A 26,655-nucleotide genomic window follows, 5' to 3' on the forward strand; every position below is an offset into this window, starting at 1 on the left:
CATATATCTGACCTGTAGTATAAGAATTATGGCAGGAAAGGCCAAATGTAAATCTTAGAAACTTCCCCATACACGCCAGGTAGGTTGGCACATACCTGTTTTCTCAGCTGCTAGGGAGGCCTATGCAGGAGGATCTCAAGTCTGAGGCCAGCCTCAGTAGAAATGAGACCCTGTCTCAAAATAAAGATCTGGGGCCAGGCATGGTGGCACACTCCTGTAATCCCAATGGCTTGGGAGTCTGAGCCAGGAGGATCACAAATTCAAAGTCAGCCATAGCAACTTGTCAAGGCCCTGAGTAACTTGGTGATACCCTGTCTCCAAAGAAAATATTAAAAAGCATTGGGGATATGACTCAGTGGTTAGGTACTCCTGGGTTCAATCCCGGGTACAGAATAAAGATCTGGGGATGTAGCTCAAGGGTAAAGCACCCCTGGGCTCAATCCCCAGTGCTGAAAAGAAACTGCTTCCCACTCCTGACTGTGATAATAAATTTAAGATAACCATTGAGAGGATGAGGGATGATAGAGATTAGAGTCACCAATAAAGGTGTGTAGCCTTGAAAGAATACAGGTATAGCCCTGAAAGATGGTAGACGGTAAAATACATTCCCCACATTGGTTCCTGATCAGCTGTGCCCTTGGTCTTTCCACTTTGCATGGAAGAAATGATCTTAGAATATATATAAATTCCTCTACATAAACGATTCATGCCATTTATTGGGATGGGGAGAGTATATACAAATTCCAGAGCAAGGTTTAACATTCTGGATAGGATAGAAGCATGCAGGTAAACGTGGGAGTGTACACAATATGTAAAGATTTTTGTATCTCATGAAAATGTCCACCAGAAAGCATGGAGGAGGCACTGAATGAGCAACCATGGAGGCAAAATTAGCTGGTTAATTGACACAAGCCATCCTTCACCCAACCCTGACCCCATGTGGACCCAATAGCATGGACTTCCACTTAGGGTAGGTCAAGCTACTGCTGTCTCTGAACCTCCAATTTGTCAGCAAAGAGAACAAGAGTCTCTGATACGCACTACTTGTAGAGAAGACCAAGCAGCGGAAGTTCAGTGTCAAATCAGCTACACTGGACCCACTCCTTTTGTAAAAGCCAATAGTTATCTCTTATAAGAATAGACTACCTAGTCTGGGTATGGGTTTGCAGTTCCTACTCTCAGAGCTTCAGCTAGCCAAGTGCCTTAAGGAGACATTGCCACACAGCATAGCGTTTGATCCAGAGAACAGAATATTCTTTTTCTGGGTGGTGGTCAGTGCTAAAGATTGAACCCACTGCCTAGTGCTTGCTAGACAAGTGCTTTAGCATTGAACTACATCCCCAGCCCCGCAAGGCATATTCTTTGCAGCGAATGGGGTGCAGAAGTGGGCCCATAACCATGGGGTCCATTGGTTGTATCAGATTCCACACCATCCAGAAACCTGGTAATGACCTTACCCCACTTTCCCCCTACTTTGTACTGCCCCATATTGGGAGCTGAACCCAGGGCCACTCAACCACTGAACTATATCTCCAGCTCTTTTATTTTTCATTTTGATGCAGAGTCTCACTAAGTTGCCTCTGGCCTCAAACTTGCAATCCTTGTGCCTTAGCCTTCCAAGTTGTTGGAGTTAGAGATGTATGATACTATGCCTAGCCTGGTAATGACCTGCCAAAGGCACAGCAGAAGCACTGGCTGATAAGCAGTCCTCTGAAAGGATGGGGTGCCATTCTCACAATGCAGTGTTGAATTAGAGACCTCTATTTAGTGCTGTGTCCAAAGTAGGAAGAGTACATGGGTCCAGGAACCTATGTGGGCTAATAGGCTTGACTCTACTTACCATCACTCCCAATGACCCAAGTTATTGTGTGCTTCCCAATCTAGCAGTTCTGGGCCCTGTATGGCCCTGGGTTCCTACAGGAAGTACTTTGCCAGGTACACAGGTACACATAACTGAACAAGTTATGGCTGCTACCACAGTACTGTGGACTCTTGTGCCCATAAGTGAGAAAAAGAATCACTGTATTGGCAGAAGTAATTAATCCTAAGCAACAGGAGGAAATGGGGCTGCCTTTATATGCCGGGGGAAGGGGGAAATACAGTGGTCCTTCTGAGTGCCTGCTGGTACTTCCTTACCCAGCTACAAGCAGGCACAATCAAGAGTACCACACCACACTGAGAAGAATATAATGACCAAGACTTCAGACATTACCACCATCCCAGGAAGGAAAGTTTGGGTCATATCACCAGGTAAGCCACCAAGACTTAAGACATGGTAACTGAAAAAAGTAATTCAGGGGGCTGGGGAGATAGATAGCTCAGTTGGTAAAGTGCTCGCCTTGCAAGCACAAGGCCATGGGTTTGATTCCTAGCACCACAAAAAAAAAAAAATTCAGGGGGTATGAATGATAGTAGAATGAATCAGACATTATTTCCCTCTGTGAATATGATTACATGACCTGCATAACTCTACATCATGTACAACCAGAAGAATGATTAGTTGTGCTCATTAATATATGATGTGTCAAAATGCATTCTACTGTCATGTATAACTAACTAGAACATTTTTTTTTAAAAAGGAACATATATGTACAATAAAGAGTGATAGTCTGATCCACAACAAAAATTTTTTTTTTTTCAAAAAGGAGTCAGGAGAGGATGAATACCAGTTGCAGCCCTGAGATCTCAGATCTCCATGTAATTAGCCAATGGTCCCAGCTGCTGTGCTCTGAAATTCACTGAGGCCACACTCCCCAAGGGTTGCTCCCAGCCAACGGCTGAGCAAAGCAGAGATGCTAAAGCAGACCCATTCCTGGGAGACTTTAATTCTAGCAAATCTTTTGCCTGACTGGTCCCATCTGCAGATCACTTCTCAAAGAACCCAGAATAACCTACCAGCAAGCAAAGGTGAAGTGGATAACGGAACACAGTCTTTAACCACAGTGCTATCCTCCTAAGCAAATGACACATAGGAGGTGCTCAGAAAATAACTTGAATAAATGAATGAAGGTAAAAAAATGGCACGTTGGTTGGGTGCTGTCACACATATCTATAATCCCAGTCACTGGGGAGGCTAAAGCAGGAGGATCACAAGTCCTAGGCCAGTCTCAGCAATTTAGGGAGACCCTGTTTCAAAATTAAAAAGGACTGGGGATAACAGACACAGTGGTACATGCATGTAATCCCAACAACTTGGAAGGCTGAGGCAAAAGGTTTGCAAGTTTGAGGCCAGTCTCAGAAATTTAACAAAATACTATCTCAAAAAAAGGCTGGAGGGGCTAGGGTTGTGGCTCAGTGGTAAAGTATTTGCCTAGCATGTATGAGGCACTGTGTTCCATCGTCAGTGCCACATTAAAAAAATAAAGGTTTAAAAAAATGCTGAGGCCAGGTACACTGGCACACACCTGTAATCCCAGTGACTTAGGAGGCGGAGGTAGGAGGATGAATCAAGTTCAAAGCCAGCCTCCGCAAACTCGAGGCGCTAAGAAACTTAGGTGAGCCTTTCTTTAAATAAAATACAAAATAGGGCTGGGGATGTGGCTCAATGGTCAAGTGTCCCTGAGTTCAATCCCCAGTACCCTCCCCACAAAAAATGACAGGGGAAATAGTCAGCAGTAAAACGTTCTCCTGGGTTCAATCCCCAGTACTGAAAAAAGAAAAGAAACTTTTGGAAGGGCATTAGGATAAGAAAAAAATACTTAGTGTAAAATTGTTAGAACTTCATTGTCAGTGTCACCTCTGTTTTATTTTATTATATATATTTAGTAGTTGTATTGCTTCTCAGTCTTTTGGCTAAGATCATGTGTAGTATTTAGTGGTACCGGGGATAGAACCCAGGGAATCCCTACCACTGAGCTAAAGCTTCAGCCCTATTTTTTATTTATTTATTTATTTATTTATTTATTTATTTATGGTACTGGGGATTGAATTTAGGGGCATTTCAGTACTGAGCTACATCCCCAGCCCTTTTTTATTTTTTATTTTGCAGCAGGGTCTTGCTAAATTGCTTAGGGTCTTCCCTAATTTACTGAGGCTGGCTATCCTCCTTCAGCCTCCAGAGTTAGTGGGATTATAGGTGTGTGCCACAGCACCTGGCCCTTTTTAATTTTGAGACAGGATCTTGCTGAGTTGCCAGGTTGGCCTTGAACTTGTGATCTTCCTGCCTGGGTCCCTTGGGTAGCTGGGATCATAGGCATCAGCCACAGCACCCAGTTCTATTTGATCTTGAAATCTACAATAGGGCAAAAGTCAGGAAGTTGCCTGAGGAAAGGTAGACTATGTATGGGGTCATGCACTAGAGTGCAAGTTGCCAACAAGCAGCAGGAATCAGTGCTGTTAGTTGTTAGAAAAGTATATTTCTGGATACTATAATGAAACATTTTTGAAAAGTGCTCCAGGTGATTTAGCTGCATAGTCAAGTTGGGTAGAGTTTTCTGTGCTTCGAAAGCTGCCACAGACCTTAAATCAGAACGATGTTAAGAAGTGAGGGGGCTGGGGTCAGGCACTGTGGTACATGCCTGTGACCCCAGAAGGGGTGAGGCAGAAGGATAGTTTGATACCAGCCTCAGCAACTTTATAAGATCCTGTTTCAAAATAAAAAATAAAAATGGCCAAGTACGGGGGCTGGGGATATAGCTCAGTTGGTAGAGTGCTTCCCTTGCATGCACAAGGCCCTGGGTTCAATCCCCAGCTCTGAAAAAAAAAAAAAAAATATGTATGTAGTTCAGTAGTAGAGCATCCTTGGGTTCAATCTCCAGTGCCAGTAAGTATCAGGGGTACAAAAGAAAAAAAAGAGGTGATGAGGGTACAAAAGAAAAAAAAGAGGTGATGAGGGAACGTTTCCTGTTTAATTGCTTTGTTGCACTTTACTCAAACAGTGGGTGAGAGAGGGCAACTAGAGACTTTGGGGAATATATGAACCACTCAGCAATGGTAGCAGGCAGCTTGGCCACACCCCCAGCCCATATTTGTCTTTTGGTACTGGGGATTGAACTATGTCCCCAGACCTTTTTATTTTCAATTTTGAGACAGGTCTCACTAAGTTGCCCAGGCTGACCTGGAACTTGCCATCTTCCTGCCTCAGTCTCCTGAGTTGCTGGGATTATAGACCTGTGCCACCACACCCAGCTCTTTTATTTTATTTGGCATATTAATCACAATTACTTAAAGCTCCCACCTTATAAATCCAGTATCTGAATCATGAGATTTGTTTTTTTATTGCCATTTTTTTTTTCGTTTTATCTTTCTCTTTTTTTTTTTTTTTTTTTTTTTTTGGTATCGAGGATTGAACCCAGGGACACTTTACCATTGAGCTACATCCCCAGACCTTTTATTTTTTATTTTGAGACAAGGTCTTGCTAAATTGCTTTGACGTTTCTTTCTGGTTTTGGTTATTTAGTTTAGTTCAATTTTTCTTTCTAATTTTCGTTAGTTTAGTTCAGTTTTGTTTTAAACATGCCTCTTCTTTCTCTCTCTTTTTTCTTCTGTGTGTGTATGTGCACACGCTGAGGATTAAATCCAGGGGTGCTTTACCACTGAGCTACATCTCCAGTCCTTTTTTTTTTTTTTTTTTTTTTTGGAGACAGGATCTCACTAAATTGGTGAAGGTCTTGCTAAGATGCTGAGACTGGCCTCAAACTTACAATTCTCCTGCTCTAGTCTCCCGAATCTCTGGGATGATTACAGGTGTGCACTACTGTTCCCCGCTCATGCCTCACCATTTTTTATTCAGTACTAGATAATGCGGATAAAAAAGTGTAGATAATAATGGTTATCTTTTCTCCTAAAATGGTTAAGTTTTGTGCTCGCTTCGGCAGCACACATACTAAAATTGGAACGATACAGAGAAGATTAGCATGGCCCTGCGCAAGGATGACACGCAAATTCGTGAAGCGTTCCATATTTTTAATTTATGATTACACAAATGGTATGCCTTTACTCCATGAACAGAGAAACAACACGTATCCCATTTGTTTACAATAAAAAAAAAAGAAAAAAATGGTTTTCTTCTTGTAGGCAAATTACTAATAGATTGATCTAATTGGGGCACAATTTAGGCTTTATAAGGGTTGATCTATTGTTGTTCTGCCCTTTCTTCTAGGGCAAGGCCCTCATTCTTAGGGTGTTGTTCTTCTCCTGCATGGTGGCCTTTAATCCAAGGTGTAGCCCTTCTGAGGCCTCAGCTAACCCCCTGGGCTGTTTACCAAGGCTTCCCTACCTCAGCAGGGTTTAAAGTGCTACTTCCCTAGCACTTGTGGTGAAATTTCTATTCAGTTTATTACGCTCTCCTTTTTTTTTTTTTTTTTTTTTCTGGATTTGGAGTCTCGCCCTGTGTATGCACAGTTCAGGAGTCAGCTAGTGCCTAAGATGATTTTATTCACAGGTTTCTGTCTGTTTTTCTGTGGCTTCCTTCTCTCCGGTGTCTTGGCCCTTAAGTCCTCATGACTTTGGGAGCTCTTTTCTTTTTTTGTTTTCAGTACCCTAGGACCCAGGGGCGCTCTACCACTGAGCTACATTACCAGCCCTTTTTATTTTATTTCGACAGGGCCTCAAACTTGCCATCTTCCTGCTCTAACCTCCCACGTCTACCTGTGTATTTAGCCTATGAGACTGCTACTTTCTGCGTGGGCTCTGGCTTTCTTCCAATGAGCCACACACAGCTTAGTATATTCAGGAAAAATATGTAGGTAGGAGTTTCCCTGTGTACTTCCCTTTTCTTTAAAATTGTAGCCCCTCATTCCTTGACTACATTGGCTACTTTTTCAGCCCTTTGCAAAGATATTGTATATATTTTATCTAGTTTTAAAATTTTTTTTAGTTAAAAAAATTTTTTGTGGCACTAGGGATTGATCTTGGGGGAGCTTGACCACTAAGCTATAACCCCAGCCCTTTTTATTTTTTATTTTGAGACGGTCTTGCGAAGTTGCCCCTGACCTGTGATCTTCCTGCCTTAGCCTCTCCTATGTCACTGGGATTTCAGGAGTGAACGACCATGCCTGGCTTTATCTAATATGATCCTGTTTCAGTAGAAATACAAATGCTCAGTCATAGATGGAATCAGAAGCCTCCCCAGTTAGGTATATATAGTCCAGTAAGGTCTATATAATTTGACCTCTGGCCACTTCTCTGCCCTTTCTCTCTCAATTCTCTCTCTCTCAATTCACACACAGGCCTTCCTTTTTTTTCCCTTTTTTTTTTTTTTTTTTCTTTTTTTGGTACTAAGGATTGAACCCAGAGGTGCTTAACCATTGTGCCCCATCCCCAGCCCTTTTTAATATTTTATTTAGAGGTGAGTTGCTTAGGACCTTGCTAAAAATTGCTGAGGCTAGCTTGGAACTTGTGATCCGCCTGCCTCAGCCCCCCAAGCCACTGGGATTATAGGCCAGGCCTTCCTTTTGAATACTTATTTCCACCTCCTCATGGTCTTGAACTCATTTGATAATCTCTGCTTTTGGAAGAATTTTTTTTTTTTTTTGGGGGGGGTGCTGGGGTTCGAACCCAGGCCTTGTGCTTGCAAGGCAAGCACTCTATCGACTGAGCTATCTCCCCAGCCCCATGGAAGAATTTTTAGATCCAGTTCTTTACATAGTCGCCATCCTTATGCCAGTTGGCTCTTAGTTTTTCATTCAGAAAGATTTTTCCCTAGTGGCTTTTATATAAAAGTTCCTGCCCTTCTTAGTCACACCATATACCCATTTTAAAAAAAATATTTTTTAGTTGTTGATGAACCTTTTATTTTTTTACTTATTTATTTATTTATTTATATGTGATGCTGAGAATTGAACCAGTGCCTCATGCATGCTACAGAAGCACTCTACCACTGAGCCACAATCCCAGCCCAATCTTTTACTTTCTTTATAGCACTGATACTATCTGACATAATCTTATATTTTTTTAATTTATGTTTTTGTTTATCTCTCATATCAACAATGTCTGGCACTTATAAAAATGCTCATTGGGCTGGTCCCAATGATGCACACCTGTAATCCCAGTGACTTGGGAGGCTGAAGCAGGAGGATTGCAAATTCAAGGTCATCCTCAGCAATTTAGCAAGACCCAGTCTCAAAATGAAAAACAAAAAGGGTGAGGGATGTAGTTCAGACAGTGTTAAAAGCACCTCTTGACTTAATTCCTAATATAAAAATAGAAAAGAAAGAAAAAATCTGTGGTAAGGCTGGAGATGTAGCTCAGAGGTAGAGTGCTTGCCTTGTGTATGCAAGGCTCTCCGTTTGATCCTTACCATAAAAAAAAAAAAAGAAAAAAATAGTTCAATATATACTTAATATATACCTATTAAATGAATGTATTGAGGAAGTGTGGATCCAGAAACAAAAGAGTACAATAAAGTGTAAAATAAATTCCTTGTTTTTGATAGAGATAGTATATTTTATTTTTTAGTGCTAGGGATTGAACCCAGGTCTTACATATGCTAAGCACATACTTTACCACTGAAGTACACTCCCAGCCCCAGAAGAAGAAATACTTTTTTTTTTCTTTCTTTCTTCCTTTCTGTGATACTGGGGATTAAACCTGAGATAGGGATTTAGGCTAGAGAGAGAAATACTGAATCTTAAAGGAAACACCAAGCCCCTGAGATGTAGAAAGCATAGTTGTAAATCTTAAATGACATGCCCTTGGCCCATGCTCTTGTACAATGAGGGAAATATGCAAGTGCAGAAAAAACTGGCCTGGAAATTGTGCAGCTCCACCCTGGATCCACCTCCACTCTGGCCCCTGATACAGCCCTTCCATAAATGTTGGACCCAGCTGCTTCTCACTCTCAAGACAGCCCACAGTCTCCCTTGAATGTGTATCTACCTTCCTAAAGTCTTTGTCTGGCTTATGCTGAAATTCTTATCCTTCATGTATGCCAAGAACCCTGCTGGTCCTGAGTTGAGTTTCCCTTCTCTTCTGGGAACCCCTTGGACCCTTCTCCGGATATATCTCTTCTGTGACAAACCCAGAGGTGCTCTACCACAGAGCCACGTCCACAGTCCTTTTTATTTTTCAAGACAGGTTCTCACTAAATTGCCCAGGCTAGCCTTGAACTTGCAATTCTCCTGCTTCAGTTTCCTGAGTTGCTGGGATTATAGGAACCTGCCAATGTGTGTGGCTTCCTATTTTTTTTTTTTTTTCAAAAAAATGTTTTCCAAAAATAACAGAATGAATCAAACATCATTACCCTATGTAAATGTATGATTACGCAAATGGTATGCTGTTACTTCACGTACAGAAACAACATGTATCCCATTTGTTTACAATAAAAATAAAATTAAAATAAAAAAAAAAAATTTCCAGGTGCTGAGGATGGAATTCAGGGCCGTTAGCATGCTAGGGAAGCACTATACCACTGATCTACACCCAAGCCCTGGAAGTAGTATATTTATATTGAAAAGTCAATTAGAACTGAATGTGGTGGTACATGCCTATAATCCCAGCTACTGGGGAAGCTGAGGCAGCAGGATTGCAAATTCAAGGCCAGCCAGGGCAACTCAGCAAGTCCCTATCTCAAAATAAAATTAAATAAATAAAATGGGGTGGATGAGTCTGTGAGTATGCTATGGTAGAGCACTTAGAACACTAGTTGTGGTGCAAGAGGTCCTGGGTTCTGTCCCCTGTAAGGGGGGGGGGTCAATTAGGCCAGGAGAACTGAATTAAGTGAATCTTTTTTTAAAAAAAGTTTTAATTAAAGATGGACACAATGCCTTTACTTTGCTGGTTTGTTTTTAATGTGGTGCTGAGAATCAAACCCAGTGCCTCACACATGCTAGGTGAGCACCCTACCATTGAGCCACAACCCCAGCCCCTAGTGAACTATCCGTATCTCCTTTATCTTTCCACTGGTTCAGGGATCCTGTGCCTTCTGTAAAATCTTGATTAGCCTGACACAGCCCAAACTGGCCAAGTTCCCAGATTTCTGTTTCTTGCTGCTTGGGCACTGTGATTTCAAGATCGGTTTTTACTTCCTTCCTATCTCCAGAAGGAATCTGTGGCTAGGTATAGGGTTTCCTCAGTGCATGATAAAAGATAGGCAACTGCTGGCTTCTCTGAACAGACAGTTTCTAACTTTAAACTAGCTTAAAATAATCTCCCACTAGCCAGGCATGGTGGCACACGCCTCTAATCCCAGTGGCTTGGGAGGTTGAGGCAGGAGGATCACGAGTTCAAAGTTAGCCTCAGCAATTTAGCAAGGCCTTAAGCAAATCAGCAAGACCCTGTCTCCGAATAAAATATAAAAAAGGGCTGGGGATGTGGCTCAGTGGTTAAGTTCCCCTGGGTTCAATACCCCTACCAAAAAAAAAAAAATCCCCCACTTGTTAGTTGAGTACATATGCAGACCCAGCATTGAAAGTTAATTGCCCTCAGTGATTCCTCAAGGACTTCCAGTGATGTCTCTGGCTTGCATAACTGAGACTTATCTATGCCATGAGTCTGCTAATGAACATGTACATTTACCTGGTCCACCCTGGGTTGGTCAATGGTCATGGTTGGCAGCAGCCTTGGGATCATTTTGTTACTGTAGCAAGGGTGAGTGCTGGTGGAGATGCCAACATGCTTTCATTCCTAGAGATATAAGCTTGGGGTTAGCTACAGTGGGCAATTTGTACCCACTTCATATTCTGTCTCAAGGGCTCCTTTCTTGGTCCTAAAGCCCCCTGCCTGAATTGTTAGGTCCAGTTATATCTGATCTAGTCCCAACTGCCCATTCATAGGTCAGAACAACAGAAACTGTATTTTTAACATGACGTTCAGCAGGGATTACATGTCCCAGGATGCCCTCATTCCCCAACATCCTATAATGGCAGAATGGGATAAAAGTGCAGGAGGGAGCTGGGAAGATCCAGGGATTCTGGTCAGAGGTTGTCTATAGGCTCGCAGAGTTCATCCTGGGAAGCTCTTTTTAATTCAGTTTAGTTCAGAACTGTTAACATCTCTGTCCCATTCCTTGGGTGATTTAGAGCCTAACCCAGGTTCTGATGCATGGCTGAAAAGACCCAAAGAAGATATCTGGATTGGGAAGATATCTCTCCTAAAGAGGAGGAGATACTAGGGTGGGGTGCCTAAAGTGCTGCTGAAGATGCTGCATACAGAACAGCATACAAAATAGCTGCTGACACATACTTAACCTGAGTCCTGAAAGGCCTGTTTTCTTATTTTCTTTTCATCCTTTAAATATGAGTTTAAGTTCTGGGTAGAATCAAGACTTCAAAGGGCTTCATTGTTTTCTTCTTCTTCTTCTTTTTTTTTTTTTTTTTTTTGTTTTGTTTTGGGGATTGAACCCAAGGGCGTTTAAACCATTGAGCCACACACACTTCCACATCCCCATCATTTATTATTATTATTTTTTAATTTAGAGACAAGGTCTAGCTGAGTTGCATATGGCCAAGATGCTGAGGCTGGTTTTGAATTCGCAATCCTCCTGCCTCAGCCTTCCGAGTCACTGAAATTACAGGTGTGCACGACCGCGCCAGGCTTCACTGTTTATTAATGATACTGGCTATAACTTTTGGAGTTCCTTAAAGTCTGTTAGGCGCCTTCCTTGTTTTTATCTCTAATTTTCACAATTTTACCTTACATTTGACCTCTGACCTAGTCTGCCAAAGAGCAAGGATTGTCTGACCTGTGCTCAGAACCCTTATTCAATGCTGCCTTTCCCTCTGGGTAAGAAAGAATTTTGAGGCAGGTGGAAGGAAGGAGGCACAGAGTCAATAAGTTCTTAGAATCTGGAACACACCTGGTCGTGTAAAGTTTACCTGTACACACATAAAGTTTTTCTTTTTCCCAAGTCATTGAACCAGCGACGTATTCCACCAGCCATCTTGGTTGTGGCAACCCCAAATCCTTTGATACTTTTCTGTGACGACAACGAAGGAAAGCAGACCGTGTCGCCCCTAGCCAGGCTTTCCAAAAAGCCCCAGCTCCTCTCCGGGTAAGGCGCGCCGCTTTCGGCCCGCTAGGTCCAGGGCGTGGGCTACGTGAAGCTCGAGCCCCTCAGGCGCCCAGCTCCGGGGTCGCGGGTCAGAGCCGGCCGGGGAGGGGCTCGGTGGGGCCACGCCGGCCCACGCCGGAGGCTCCGCCTCTCATTTAAATACGCGGCGCCGGCGAGTGCGTCGAGCTCGCCGCGGACCCAAGATGGCGGCGTGTGGACGTGTACGGAGGATGTTCCGCTTGTCGGCGGCGCTGCAGCTGCTGCTGCTAGCGGCGGCCGGGGCCGAGAAACTCGCTGGCCCGGGCGGCCACAACCAAGGCCAGGGCCTGGCGGCCAACTTTGTGCCTTTCGTAGGGCAGGCTGCAGGTGGCGGCCCGGCGGGGCAGCAACTGCCCCAGTTGCCTCAGTCATCGCAGCTCCAGCAGCAGCAGCAGCAGCAGCAGCAACAGCAGCAACAACAGCAGCAACAGCAACAGCAGCAGCAGCAGCAGCAGCAGCAGCAGCAGCAGCCTCAGCCGCCGCAGCCTCCTTTCCCCGCGGGTGGGCCTCCAGCCCGCCGGGGCGGAGCGGGGCCCGGCGGGCCTGGCGGGGGCTGGAAACTGGCGGAGGAAGAGTCCTGCAGGGAGGATGTGACCCGAGTGTGCCCCAAGCACACCTGGAGCAACAACCTGGCGGTGCTTGAATGCCTGCAGGACGTGAGGGAGGTGAGGAGGCGGAACCGGGCTGGGAGGGACAGGCCTGGTGCGGGCGCAAGGGTGTAGCCGGCCTGAAAGCCGCTGATGCCGGTCTGCTGCTTCTCTAGTGCTGCACTCGCTCCTTTCCCTCCCTGCCTCTCACTCCCTGGCGCTTTCAGGGAAGTGGACCCCACCCCCACCTCTTCCTTCCCCGTCCTTCATTCCTTCTTTCCTCGTTGAGGGGTCTGGGCCGAAGACCTCGGCTCCTGGCCGCAATTCGCGAAGGCCCAGAGCGTGTTTCTGTTTGCTCCTGTCTTTTGTGTGATCATCTATGCAGAGTGGCTCTTCGCTGAAAGCCAGTTTAGGATTTTGCCATCAGTTTCGATCTGGACAATTTGTAACAATCTATTTAAATATTAAAAATGGTTGGCGTACTTAAGTTGTTAAAAGACCGATCTGCTTTATAAGCAGTAGGTAATGTTTCGTTAGGTAACACGGGTTCTTGTGCAGTCAACAGCAGAATTTACTGTCTTTACCCTATTCTTTTGTAATTTGCAAATTCGTAGTATATACTTGGTGCTAAAACTAATGTCTGCTTTTTACTCTTCAATTCTTTGGTCAATTTGTAGAGCTATTTTGCCAGGTGACTAGGAACCCTGAAGCTTAAAAAGTTGGGGCAGCATTTGAAGCTGTTATAAATGTTTGTGATTGGGCCTTTTGAGGTCTGAATGTAATTCTTCCCTCTCTCTCCCCCTCCCCCACCTCTCTCTCACTTTATCACTGAGCTACATCCCCCGACGTTTTTATTTTTTGAGACAGGCTCTTGCTAAGTTGCTTAAGACCTCACTTGGTTGCTGAGGCTGGCCTCGAACTTGTGATCCTCATGCCTCAGCCTTCCAATTAGTTGGGATTATAGACCTGCACCACCGTGCCCGTTTTGAATATAATTTTAATAGTACCTCTTAATTGGATCTAGCTTTGATGTTGCTTAATGTGATTCAGTTAAGAGACATTGATAATTTTTCTATAGATTTAATGGTACAGTTATAAGTGCATAATTTTACAATTCTCTGTTAAAGGTTGGGAGCCAATCTGGTAGAAAAAAAAATTTTTTTTGGTACTGGGAACTGAGGAATACTTTTTTCAAAGTAGGTATATAGAATTTGTTTCAAAGTTTGGCAAGTAGAATGAAGCTGCTGATTGATACTGTTTCATTTGTGATATTGTATCATTAGAATTGTCTAAGGCAGTAGTCCTGGGAAAGATGACTGGTTTGTAGAAATTTGATACCCTTGACAATTTCCTCCTTTTTACCATTATGCTATCTGCTCTAGTGTTATATATAAAAGTAATTCAGAAGATGAAAACACATAAATAACTGGGTGTAATGGCATGGCTGTAATCCCAGCAATTTGGGAGGCTGAGGCAGAAGGATATCAAGTTCCAGGCAGCTTCAGCATTTTAGTCAGGCCTTGAGCAACAGCTTAGTGAGACCCTGCCTCAGAATTAAAAATGAAAAGGGGCTGGAGATGTAGTTCAGTGGTAGAGCACTCCTGGATTCAATTCCCAGTACCAAAAAAAGAGAAGGCATATATATAATCAGGAAACAGTCTCCAGAACCACCAGAAATATGGAATCTTACATGACTTCTCATCTATAGCTTGAAATTAGAGGGACAATTATTCTTTTATTTTACAGCTGTTCCTGTAGTAGATTCAGCTAAGATTCTTGATTTCTTTTGTTTTGTGGTATTGGGTATTGAACCCCGAGCCCCTCTACCTGGTATTGAGTATTGAGCCACACCCTCAGTCTTTTATTATTATTTTTTAAAGACAGATTCTGACTAAATTTCCCAGGCTGTCTTTGAATTTGTGATTCTTTTGCCTCAATCTCCTGAGTTGGAGTGCTTCTATTTGGACTTTGAGAGTAGATAATAGGTATAGGTTCCTCAAACTGGGATCCTTATATTGGGAACCAACCACATTTTTAGTGGGTTGTGGCAGAAACAGGATGTTTTTAGGGAAAGTGGCAAAAAGGAGCCCATTTAAGGGGTTCATGTCTCTTTGAGTACATTATGGCCATATGGAAACCACCACTTATAGGAACAGTGAGTGGTCCTTTGTCATGCATGTAGAAGTGTGTAGAGGCATGGATCATCCACACATTACTTAGATTTGTCTAATTTTGATGTCTGCTTAATTAATTTATTTATTTTTTGTGGTGCTGGGGATTGAACCCAGGGCCTTGTGCATGAGAGGCAAGCACTCTACCAACTGAGCTATATCTCCAGCCCCCTGTCTGCTTAATTTAGTAGGTACTATTTTTCTTTCACTTGTTGGTATAAAGACAATTATACTGGCCTGAAAATTTAGTGCGAGCTCTAAATTTTGACTTTAAGATTTCCAGCAAGGATATTTTAATAAGTATATTTTTCTTCCTTTGTGGGTATAATATATATAAACTCTGAGATCCTGTGTTTTCTTTGTAACTTTCCAGACTACCTAATTCAGTGCTGGGATCAGGAAACACTGTCGACCGATTGAGGATGAGTAAACTAATGGATGTGGTTTTATGCTCCAGAGGAAGAAATATGTCATGCAAATTGGAGATGGGCTATTTTTGTGGGAGTGAAGGAGCCAAATTTCTAATTTAATGAATTTTCCTTTCATTTTATACACAGAAATATTGAAAGAGTACCATCATGAATCCTGTGTATATCCTTCAAGCGGTAGAGTTACTAAAGAAAGCAAAAGGAAATTTATTTCCATTTAGTTTAAGAATTGATTAAATCCAATTTATGTGTGTTTGAAAGAGCACATTTTAAAAGTAAACTAGGCACATTTGAAGAGAAAGGTATGGAATTATTTTCTGGGATTTTTTTTTTGTTCCTGGGGATAGAACCCAGGGCCTCTTAACCACTGAGCCATATCTCCCAGCCCTTCTTATTTTTTATTTTGAAACAGAGTCTCACTAAGTTGCTTAGGGCCTTGCTAAATTGCTGAGGCTGGCTTTGAACTTTCTATCCTCCTGCATCAGCCTTCCAAGCCGCTAGTTGACTGGAATGTTTTTACTTGCTGTTCAGTAAGTAGGACTATTGGATAAGGAAATAGACATATATGTGCTTTTTAATTCCTTTGGATACAAGTTCAAGGAAGATTGTTCTCTATTTTTCTATTAGAATTATGAAAGGGTTGAAGATGTGAATATTTAAAATGCAGTTTACTAAACATTTTAATTAGAAGCAACATGTGGGTATATGGTGTTAGGTTAAGTCTTAAGTTCAAAATATTTTTTCATCCATTTTTGGGTGCTGCTAAGCACATACTCTACCGCTGAAATACCCCCTGAGCCCCTTAAGTTCAAATATTTTAAGGTTTTTTAGTGTGGCTCAAAGTTATTTATTTAATCACTTTAGTTAGTTGAAAGTATAGTTAGCTTTAAGTAATTTCACCTGAAACTTTGTCTAGCACAACATACATAAACAAATTGAAAATCTGTGTAGTAAAAATGCATATTGCTATAGATTAGTTCACAACTTTTTCTCTGGCATTTTGGCCATTATTTTGAAGATATGTGTTACATGGGGCATTCTTTTTTTTTTAACACCCTCAGATGAGTCATGCTTTTAAAAAGGCCTAGTGTACTCAATAGGGCCACTCTTAAATAATAGATGAAATGGCAGTAGTGGTAGTGCAGAGTAGTTCTCTTCTTTTTGTTTCTATTTTTTGGTGTGTGTGTGAGCATGGGTACGCATGGGTATATACTGCCCAACTTATATCCCTCTCTGTGAGTCATAGGGTTGGGGGACTTATATTTTAAAATAAATCCCAGAAACTATGTCATTTTTCCCATAAATACTTCAATGTATGTCTATGATAAAGACTTAAAACCAGACTGAAGGGTTATTTTTTGAATATAACCATATCATGAAATATTTCTTCTGAATTTCTAAGTACTTTATTCTGGATCTGTTGGTCTCAATATAAATTTTTACAAGCCACCTTGTAAAGCTACTCAGAATTAATGTTTTGTAAATATTTAAGATGAACATGGACTGTTTGTGTGTGTGTGTGTGTGTGTGTGTGTGTGTGTGTGTGTGGTGCTGGGGATTGAACCCAGGGCCTTGTGCATGTGAGGCAAGCATTCTACCAACTGAGCTATATCCCCAGCCCAAGATGGACTGTTCTATGTATTGAACAGGAATTAACATTTCAACATTACAAACCATAAATTTACTTTCGAACTCAGATGTTTTTAACCTTTCACTTAACTTTATACCTGAGATAGTGGATCACACTATCTTTATTATTTCATTTAATACCCTGGATAGTTCTGCGAGGTTGATAGTGGTCTCTCTTCCTTTCTTCCTTAAGATTGAACCCAGAGTGCTCTACCATTCTGTTACATCCCCAGCCCCTTTTTTATTTTGAGATAGGGTCTCACTTATTTGCCTAAAGTGGCCTTGAACTTGTGATTCTTCTGCCTCAGGCTCCCAAGTGGCTAGGATTACAGGTGTGCACCACCATACTAGACTGGATAGTCATATTAATTTAGATGAGAAATAGGCTCAGAAAGATAAAGTAACTTTCCTACATTATATTGTAATTGGTGAAGCTGTTGTTCAGCAAGTCCTTTTTTGACTTAAAGACCATACTCTAAGCCAGATGTGATGGCACAAGCCTGTCTAAAGTCCCAGCTACTCTGGTGGCTGAGGCAGGAAGAGGCAGGTCTTAAGCCCACAAATTCAAGATAAGCCTAGTTAGCTTAGTGGGACCCATGTCAAAAAGAAAAGAAAAAGAAAGGAAGACTGAATTTTTTTTTTTTTTTACAAATGGGCACAGAATAAATGAAAAGAGTCATCTGGAACTAGAATTCTTTTTCCTTCCTTTTGTTAAAAACATTGAGTAACAACAGCTCCTGTGCATTCAAGTATTATAGATTTCTCAGGTATACAGACCAGTATTATCAGACAAAGCTAATTGAATTGCATGAGTCCATCATGAACAAAATTTCTGCTTAATGAAAAGAATTTCAAATCCCAGTCCTCCTGAAGCAGGATTGGTTGTAGTGCAATAGAAGAGTTTAGTTATGTGTTCCTGCTATTTAAACCGGATACATGTTCAACACAAAAAGCAACTGGAACTGCCATCAATTAATTGTATGATGATGATAGGCAAAAGTTTTTTTGTTTTTGTTTTTGTTTTTGGAACCAGGGATTGAACCTGGAAGCAGTTAAACAATGAACTGTATTCCTCCTTTTTTATGTTGTAGTTAGAGACAGAATCTCACTGAGTTGCTTAGGGCCTTTCTGAATTGCTGAGGCTGGCTTTGAACTTCAGATCCTCCTGCATCAGCCTACTGAGCTGCTGAGGCAAGTCATTTTACCACTCTGTAAGTCTCAGTTTCTTCATGTGTTAAATAAGAATTTCAGCTAATTGTGCTATTTCTAAGATCTTTGTTATCTAATCTACATGAGTTTATTTCCTGTATATTTTGGGGCATAGGATTGATGTTACATATTTTAAAACATCCAAGATACTGTGTCATTTTGCCCATCAATACTTCAATGTGTGTTTGTGATAAGACTTAAAACCAGAACCAAAGGGTTATTTTTTGCATACAATCACATCATGAAATATTTCTTCTGAATTTCTAAGAACTTTCTCTGAATATATCAGTCTCAATATAAATCTGTGAGCCACCTTGTAAAGCTGAGCAGATTCGTATGTGTGCTATCTCTTGATTACCTATTCCTTTATACAGGGAAATAGTCATATGAGTAATACAAACAGCAATTAATTTAAACATTGTTTGACTTTAGTATATAATGATTTTGTTTGAGCCTATATGGAATTTCCTCCTCTGCTAACTCTTCTGTGACTAGAAGCAGTCTAACCACATAGTCAAGTCATTATTGATTTCCTATTATACACCTATCATTGTCAAAGAACACTAGTACTTTAAGATACCACTATTGCTTACAGTTGCTTTGATAAATGAGATTGTAATTGAGAAGCAGTTATACAAGTGTTTATCTCTTGATGTCATCTAAACAATACTTTTAGGGCAGAGAAATGAGCACAAGCACGAAATTAGAGTTTAGATCTGGGTGGAACCCAGATCTGCTACTGCTGGCTTAAAAATCATACCTACTGTTTTTTTCCTCTAAGTAAAGACTGTGTTCTTTAGTTCTTCTCTGAGTGATAATACATGTGAATTCCAAGAATTTTGCGTGCTGATTTTACTTTTCTAATCTATATTAAATAAAATATGTGACCATTCAAATGTACAATACCAATGGTATACCACCTGAAATCATCATCTTGCATACCATGAATGGCACATCCCCCCTCCCCCCAAGGGATTCAAACTGCAGTCCTTCCGCATGCTAGGCAATCGCTCTCCATAAGGAGCTATTTCTTCAGCTCCATGGCACATGTTTTGGAAAGCACTGAGTCTGATTTTTTCTTAAGATTCTTCTGATTCCGGTGCTTCATGGTTTTGTGATCTGTGGGAAAACATGTGCAAGAGAGTCATACACACAGGTGCAAAAGGGAGGTGCTTTGAAGATTTAAGGGAGCCAATCCAACTGAAATGGAGATTTTTTTCAGAGTTCAGGTTATAAAGGGTCTGATGTCTACCACTGGCTGGTTCTCCAAGAAAAGCCCAGAAATGGGATGAATTTTTATCTTAGCCCTAAATAAAAATATTCCTGAAGATAATTGAGAATTACCTCTCAAGTAGCATTGTCATTTACAGCTAATACTTTTTAAGAAGTTTTTTGATGAGAGTGCTTTATAGCATATAGTTATTTAATAATTCATTATTCTGTAAAAGGAAATAAAATACTTGAACAGTCCTAGAGGAGGTGCCACATTTCTTTTGTACATTTCTCCTAATGTGTTCAAAACAAATTTAGTCAGCAATAATTTTAAAATCTGCTCTTTATATATTTATGTATTTTGAAAAGAAGCAATTGAAATGACCTATAGACTCTTTTTCAAATTAATTTTTCTTCATTAGCAAACATTGAATTCTATGTGCAAGACCCTGCTCAATGTTGGAGGATATAGATAATGATAATATGTAGTTTTTTTGTTTTTTGTTTTGTTGGTACCAGGGATTGAACCCAGGGGTGCTTAACCACTGAGCCATAGCTCCAGCCCTTTTTCTATGTTTTATTTAGAGACGGGTCTCAATGAGTTTCTTAGGGCCTCGCTTAATTTCTGAGTCTGACTTTGAACTCGCCATCCTCCTGCCTCAGCTCCAAAGCTGCTGGATTTACAGGTGTGTGCCACTGCCTGGCAATAAGTAGTATTTATTGAGGGTTTTCTGTGTGCCCTGTCCTAAGGGGCTAGATGAGATCTAGGTATGAGCTCATTTAATCCTGTGAGAGATGTATTATTATTACTGCTCCTATCAGTAGTAGCAGTAGCAGTAATAGTAGTAGTACTAGGGATTGAACCCAGGGGTTTCCCTCATGCTAGGCAACACTCTACCACTGAAATACATACCCAGCTCTTTTTTAAGGTTTTATTTTGACAGGGTCTTGTTAAGTTGCCCAGGCTAGCTGTGAATTTGTGATCTTCCTGCCTTAGCTTCCAGAGTAACTGGAATTAATATATCATAATCATCATCATTATTTTTTCTAGTAATAAGGACTAAAACCAGGGTCTTGCACACATGACAAGCTCTCTACCACTGAGCTACATCCCTTATTATTACTTTTTTTTACTTTGTTTTGTTTACTGGGAATTGAACCCAGGGGCACTTTATCACTTAGCTAAATACCTAGTCCTTTTTATTTTTTTATTTTGAGACAGGGTTTTGCTGAGTTGCTAAGTGTCTTGCTAGATTCCTGAGGCTGACCTCCAATTTGTGATCCTTATCTCTGGGATTATATGTGTGTACCACTGTGCCCGGTTTATTATTTTTTTAAATGAGGAAACTAAGGCTAAGTACCTTGCCTCAAGCAAATCAGTCCAACTGTAAGAGAGCCTTCATCATCCCTTCTTCTAAGCCTATGGCATTTATAATCTCGGACTGTCCTATCTGGTGTGGCAGTCACCAGGCATTTGTAGCTATTGAGCAACTGAAACAAGGCTAGTTTCAATTGATATGTGTTGTAAATATAAGATACACACTTGATTTAGAAGACTTAGTGCAAAATAATGAAAATAATATCAACTTTTATATTGATTACATGTTTAAATAATTTAGATATTTTGGATATATTAAAATAGTTTCGTATTTTTTACCACCCATCTACATTCCAGTCCTTTTTATTTTTTACTTTAAGATAAGAGCTTCCTAAGTTGCTGATGTGTCCCTTGAATTTCTGTTCTCCTGCCTCAGCCCCCATAGTAGCTGAGATTACAAGAATGTGTCACCATGCCCAGCTAAGACATTATTAACATAAATTAAAAAAAAAAATGATTACTAGAAAACAAAATTACAAGTTTCTCACATTCTACTTCTATTGGGCAAAACTGTCTTGAAGAAAAGGATACTTTACTAAAAACCATACTATAAGTTATAAAGTAGTAAGTGCTGTTGAGAGGGCTAAATTAAAGCTATGGGTATATGTAGAGGACACAATTGGAAGGATCAGAAAAAAAGCTCTGCCCAGTTTTTCATTCTTAAGTCTGTGGTTCATATAATAAAGTTCTTAATTTAGCCACTTTTAAATGCCTCTTAATCTTATTAATGGATGGATCACATATTCAGCATACCTAATCTATGAACTGCAAGGGGTGATTTAAATTCTTCAACTTGAGAGGAACAATACTCTGATAGAACTGGAAGCCAGTAAGTGATTCCTTTGGCGCTCTTAGGTTGAGTTAGATAAATTTGAAACTTAAGGAACAATCTCAAGTGATGACCCTCAGAGCTTCGCTAGTACTCTTATCTGTGTTAAAATAGAGTGTGGAGAAACAAGAAGTGTGGACTGGAATCTAAAAACAATGAATGAAAAGAACCAAGCATCTGTTTTCATTCAGCTTTAATAATTTTACTGAAGTCAGAAAGAGTTAGATGGAATGTGTGGTATTTACAGTACCTGTAAATTCTTTCACTGAAGATTTGAATAGCACTTGTAACTCTTTATCAGGGCAATCAGTGAAAATGGGGGCTGACCTAAATTCTTGGAACTGTACCCTTGTAAAATAGAACAGACTCTTAAAATATTTTTGTGTTCCTATAAAAAAAAATGCTTTCTGTTTAAAATTGTAAACAAGATAAACAGTGAAGTGAAATGATACATGAGAAAAATTAACAGGAGAATGTAGCTATAAATTTGTTTTCATTTTATGATCTTATTTTTCCTTACCTTCTCTCTCTTTCTCTCTCTCTCTTTTTTTTTTTTTTTTTTTTATCTTAGGATTGAACCAGGGGTGCTCTACCATTGAGCTACATCCCCAGCCCTTTTCATTTTTTATTTTGAGACAGGGTCTCACAAAATTGCCCGGGGTGGCCTTGAATTTGAGATCCTCTCCTGCCTCAGTCTCCTAAATTTCTGGGCTTACAGGCGTGTACTGCCACGCCTGGCTCCTTTTTTTTTTTTTTTTTCTTGTGTTGGGGATTGATTCCAGGACCCTGAGCATGCTAGGCAAGCTCTTACTACTAAGCTTATCCCAGCCTTATTTGTCTTCTTTTTAAAATTTTCCTATTTCTGTTGAATGCAAGAATATAAGTTCTAAATCAATTCAAATGCAAGTAGAAAAAAGAATGAAATCAAAATAAAATGAGTTCAGAGAATGCACTTATACCTAGGAAGGTTTCATTTGTAATTTAAGTTTCTGAACTAGAAAGTAAGGCCCAAGTGTAGCTCAGGGTTAGATCACTTGCCTGGCATGTGCAAGGCCCTGGGTTCAATCCCCAGCACCACAAAAAACAAAACTAAAAAGTCAGCCTGCAGATTGCTTAGCAGAATTCCCAAAGTTCTTACATTGGCTAGAGCTTTGTAGTGTGCAAAACAACATTAAGTGGAAAATTATTTTAAGGATGGAGAGAGGAGGTAATAGAAAGTTTTAATAATGAACAAGATCTGCCGTATGTTAATTAGTGTGATCTATTGAGTATATGTTGTTATATATGAAGTGAACAGAAGATAAGGTCCTAAGTATATGGAGTTTGTGATAAGAGGAAAAGCAGTGTCACAAATGGGCTTTGGGGCTATAGCCCTGAATTCAAATTCTAGCCTTGGACAGATTAATCTTTTAAACCTTCAATTTTCTTATCTATAAATGGTCTTTCCTTTTCCTTTCCTCTTTGTTGTTACAGATTAAATTGTTCCAGAACAATTGTTCAATTGTTCACTGACTTAGGAGAAAAAGTGAAATGAACTATAATGTTCCACACATTTTTTATAATCCTTCTAAGGCTCCTGCAAGAAAACTTTGGAGTAAGGTCAAGAACATTTGTAGAGTCTACCAGATTTTTAAATATGTACATGTTGAAATTATGAATTCAAAGGGTAAATACTCTGGATAAAGAATTTCCATTCTGCCACGTGTTCTTTAGTTCTTTTGGCCTAAAGGATGTCTACATTTGGAATATGCTGCCTATCAAGGGAAAACTCCATTCTCACATGTAAGAGGAAAAAAAGTGGTTCATTTTATTAAAAAAAAAAAAGTTTTTGTCTTTTGAAGATGGTATTACTTAAAACAGATCTTCCCTCTGTAAAATGGAATGACTAAAAGCAGCTGTTTTATCAGCTGGGAAAGAGAGGACACTGATTGTTTTACCTGTGTAAAATCAGATAAATATAAAAATTACTGATGTTTGCAGAGATGACTTTTCAGAGGGAAAGTAGTTATGTAAGGACTTTTGCTCTTTTATTACTAAGGTTGGAAGATTTCTCTGGCCTATGAAACAGCCTATAATATTAGAGAATAAATATTAACTTAGTCACACATGAAGGACACTGCAAAATATTTTTAATATATCAACCTTTTAGAGGTAATTAGGCAGCATAGTTTTGAAATAGTTGGAACTCTGTAATTTCACACTAAGACTGATACGTTTATTACAACCTGTTTATTTTGGGTAGAGATAAAAGCTTGTAATATATCTGGCAGTCATCTTTTTTTTTTTTTTTTTAATCATTATAAGAAGCTTCAAGAATTTATCCTATTCTATATTTTGCTTTCAATTTGAAAGTATAGCTGAAATAGAGCCAGGTGTGGTGGTGCATGCCTATAATCCCGACTCAGGAGGATCACAAGTTGGCTAAATTGCCAACCTCAGCAATTTAGCAAGACCCTGTCTCAAAATTTAAAAAAAGTACTGGGGATGTGGCTCAATGGTTAAGTGCCTCTGGGTTCAATCCCCAGTACCCCCCAAACTCCCTCCCCCGCCAAAGTATACCTGGAATAGAAATTGGGACAGAAAGAAATCAGAGGAAAATTTTCCTTTTCTCTCTTTTCTTTTGTGGTACAGGGGCTTAAAACCAGGGCTTCGCAGACAGAGCTACACCATCAATTCTTTTTAAATTTTATGTTCTACTTTTTTTTTTTTCCCCCGGTGGTGCTAGAGAATGAACCCAGGTCCAGGTTCTTGGGCATTTTAGGCAAGCACTCTACTGACTGAACTATATTCCCAGCCCACTTATGTTATCTTAAGTTGTCCAGGCTGACATCTAACTTGAAATCCTCTTGCTTTAGCCTTGCAAGTTGCTGGGATTACAGGTGTGTGCCACCATGCCTGCAAGAAGCAATTTATTTATTTATTATGTTGCCATGGAGGATTGAACCCAGGTGTGCTTAGCCATCGAGCCACATCCCTAGACCTTTTTATATTTTATTTTGAGACAGGACTCTTCAGTAAGTTGCTTAGGGCCTTGTTAAATTGTTGAGACTGGCCTTGAGCTTGCCAGCCTCCTGCCTCAACTTCCTGAGTTACTGGATTACAGGTGTGTGCTGCCACACCTGGCAAGAATTACTAAAATTGCAAATAGGTGCTGGGGATGTAGCTTCACGGTAGACCACTTGCCTAAAATGGGCAAGGCCCTGGGTTTAATCCTCAGTACCAAAAAAGCAAAACAAAACAAATGTGTTGTTCATGGATATATAAAAATGTATAATATGTACATGCATATGTGTGTGTACATATATATACATATGCATATGTGTATATGTATATGTATATATATATATATATGCCCTGTAGTCCTATTTCTAAAATTTTATTCAGATAAATTTGTATATAAGAAGTACGACCAATATGGAAGACATTTTTTGTAATAGCAAAAAATTGGAAACAACACTCTTCAGTAAAGGAGTGATTAAATAAATTATAGTGCATCCATACAATGAATTGTATTGCTGTGAAAAAGAAGCTGTTTATGTCATGTGTGGAAAGATCTTCAAGATCTGTTATTAAACGAGAAGGTAAAGTTATAACACAGTGTAACAGATCATCTTTTGTAATCAAGGCGGAAGATTAAGGAGAATAAAAATAGGAGCTCAGTGGTAGAGTGCTTATATACCATTTGCAAGGCCCTGGATTCAATCCCCAATACCATCACCAAAAAAAAGAAAAGAAGCATTTACTTTTTGTGTGTGTTAGAATGTGCTGGAAGGATACAGAAGAAATCAGGCTACTGGAGAACGAGTGGGAAACTTTTCATTGTATTTTTTAAAATTTATTTTTGTACAGTATTTCATATATAAACATGTATGTACACGTTTTTATATATATTTAATTTTTTTAAAATTAAGATCTGTTTTCCTTTGCCCAACCTTGAGAAAGCTACTTTTAGCATGAGAACTATACAGGTATAATTTTGTGTCAAAAGGGTCAATTTGTCTTACAACTGACTTTGAGCTAAACCCTTTTACCAACATACAGGACCAAGATTTCTGTTTAGTTTATTATCATTTGGGTCTAGACTAACTTCCATAACCCCAAAATATCAGTGACTTAACAGGAAAAGTTGTGGGAGATTGTGTGCCTCCTGGATTCCAGAGACCCAGGTTCCTCCCATTTTGCTATTCCATTCATTTCCTAGGACTTCGGAATCTTCTCCTTTCAAGCAGGAAAGGGAGTCAAGAAGTGCTGCTCCTTTTTTTTTTTTTCCTAAAGCCCTTATCATGCCTCCCCACCAGGTGAAATTCACATACTCTTCACCCGTTTAACCACTTGATCACTTGTTCTTAAAAACTGACACTTCATTAGTGAGAACTCTGGACTGAAGGGAGTGGGCATAAAGTGTTAGCAGATAGCTAACAAGCTCAATCAGTTTTCTTGGACAAGTTAGGTCAAGTTCATGTGTCACCCTTTGCTTTTGTCATATCAAGAAGTTTGTATCCTAGCATGCACTAGGCCCCCTCTGGGTTCAACTCCCAGCTGGGGGTTGAGGGTGCACTTGGTTAGAGCACTTGCCTAGCTTGCATTAAGCCCTGTGTTCAATCCCCAGAACTGCCAAAAAAAAAAAAAAAAAAAAAAAAAAAAAATCCCCCAAAATTTGGGAGAAAAAAAAATGCTAGGGATATGACTCAGTGGTGGAGTACTTGCCTGAGATGTGCAAGGCCCTAGGCTTTGATCCCCAGTACGTCAAAAAGAAAAAAAATTCTTCCCTTTTTTTCTTTCTTTTTTGGGGGGATACTGAATTGAACTCAGGGGTGCTTAACCATTGAGCCATTGAGCCATGTCCCCAGCCCTTTGGTTCTGCTAAGTTGTTTAGAGCCTCATTAAATTGCTGAGGCTGGCTTCTAAGTTGAAATCTTCCTGCCTCAACTTCCCAAATAGTGGGGATTTACTGGTGTGCACCACTGTACCAAACTGGAAGAAAGAATTTTGGCTGTTTTGTTTTAAGATTTGGGACAGTGTATTAGGAAGTATTTAAAAATTGATTTTAGATAATTTATAAGAACTATTCTTATGTTAAGGTAAAACTTAACTATAGGGACTTTTTATGTATTATTTTTTTGATACCTGGGGTGCTTTAACCCCTGAGCCATACCCCCAACCCTTTTTTATTTTTTAATTTTTGAGCGAGGGTCTCTCTAAGTTGCTTAGGGCCTAAGTTGCTGAGGTGGCTTTGAACTTGGC

At 40.2% G+C, this 26,655-nt stretch overlaps 1 protein-coding gene across 1 annotated transcript in view; it reads left to right on the forward strand.

Moving 5' to 3' along the window:
* Positions 1-12,106: 12,106 nt before the first annotated feature.
* GLG1 (golgi glycoprotein 1) overlaps positions 12,107-26,655 on the forward strand; it is a 114,215-nt gene continuing 99,666 nt past the window's right edge. The window contains exon 1 of the mRNA XM_079119648.1: positions 12,107-12,633. Coding sequence (XP_078975774.1) covers positions 12,133-12,633 — 501 coding nt within the window. The 5' untranslated portion in view covers positions 12,107-12,132. The remainder of the gene's footprint in view (positions 12,634-26,655) is intronic.

The sequence above is a fragment of the Sciurus vulgaris genome (assembly GCF_902686455.1).
Source record: "Sciurus vulgaris genome assembly, chromosome: 17".
Taxonomy (NCBI): Eukaryota; Metazoa; Chordata; class Mammalia; order Rodentia; family Sciuridae; genus Sciurus; species Sciurus vulgaris.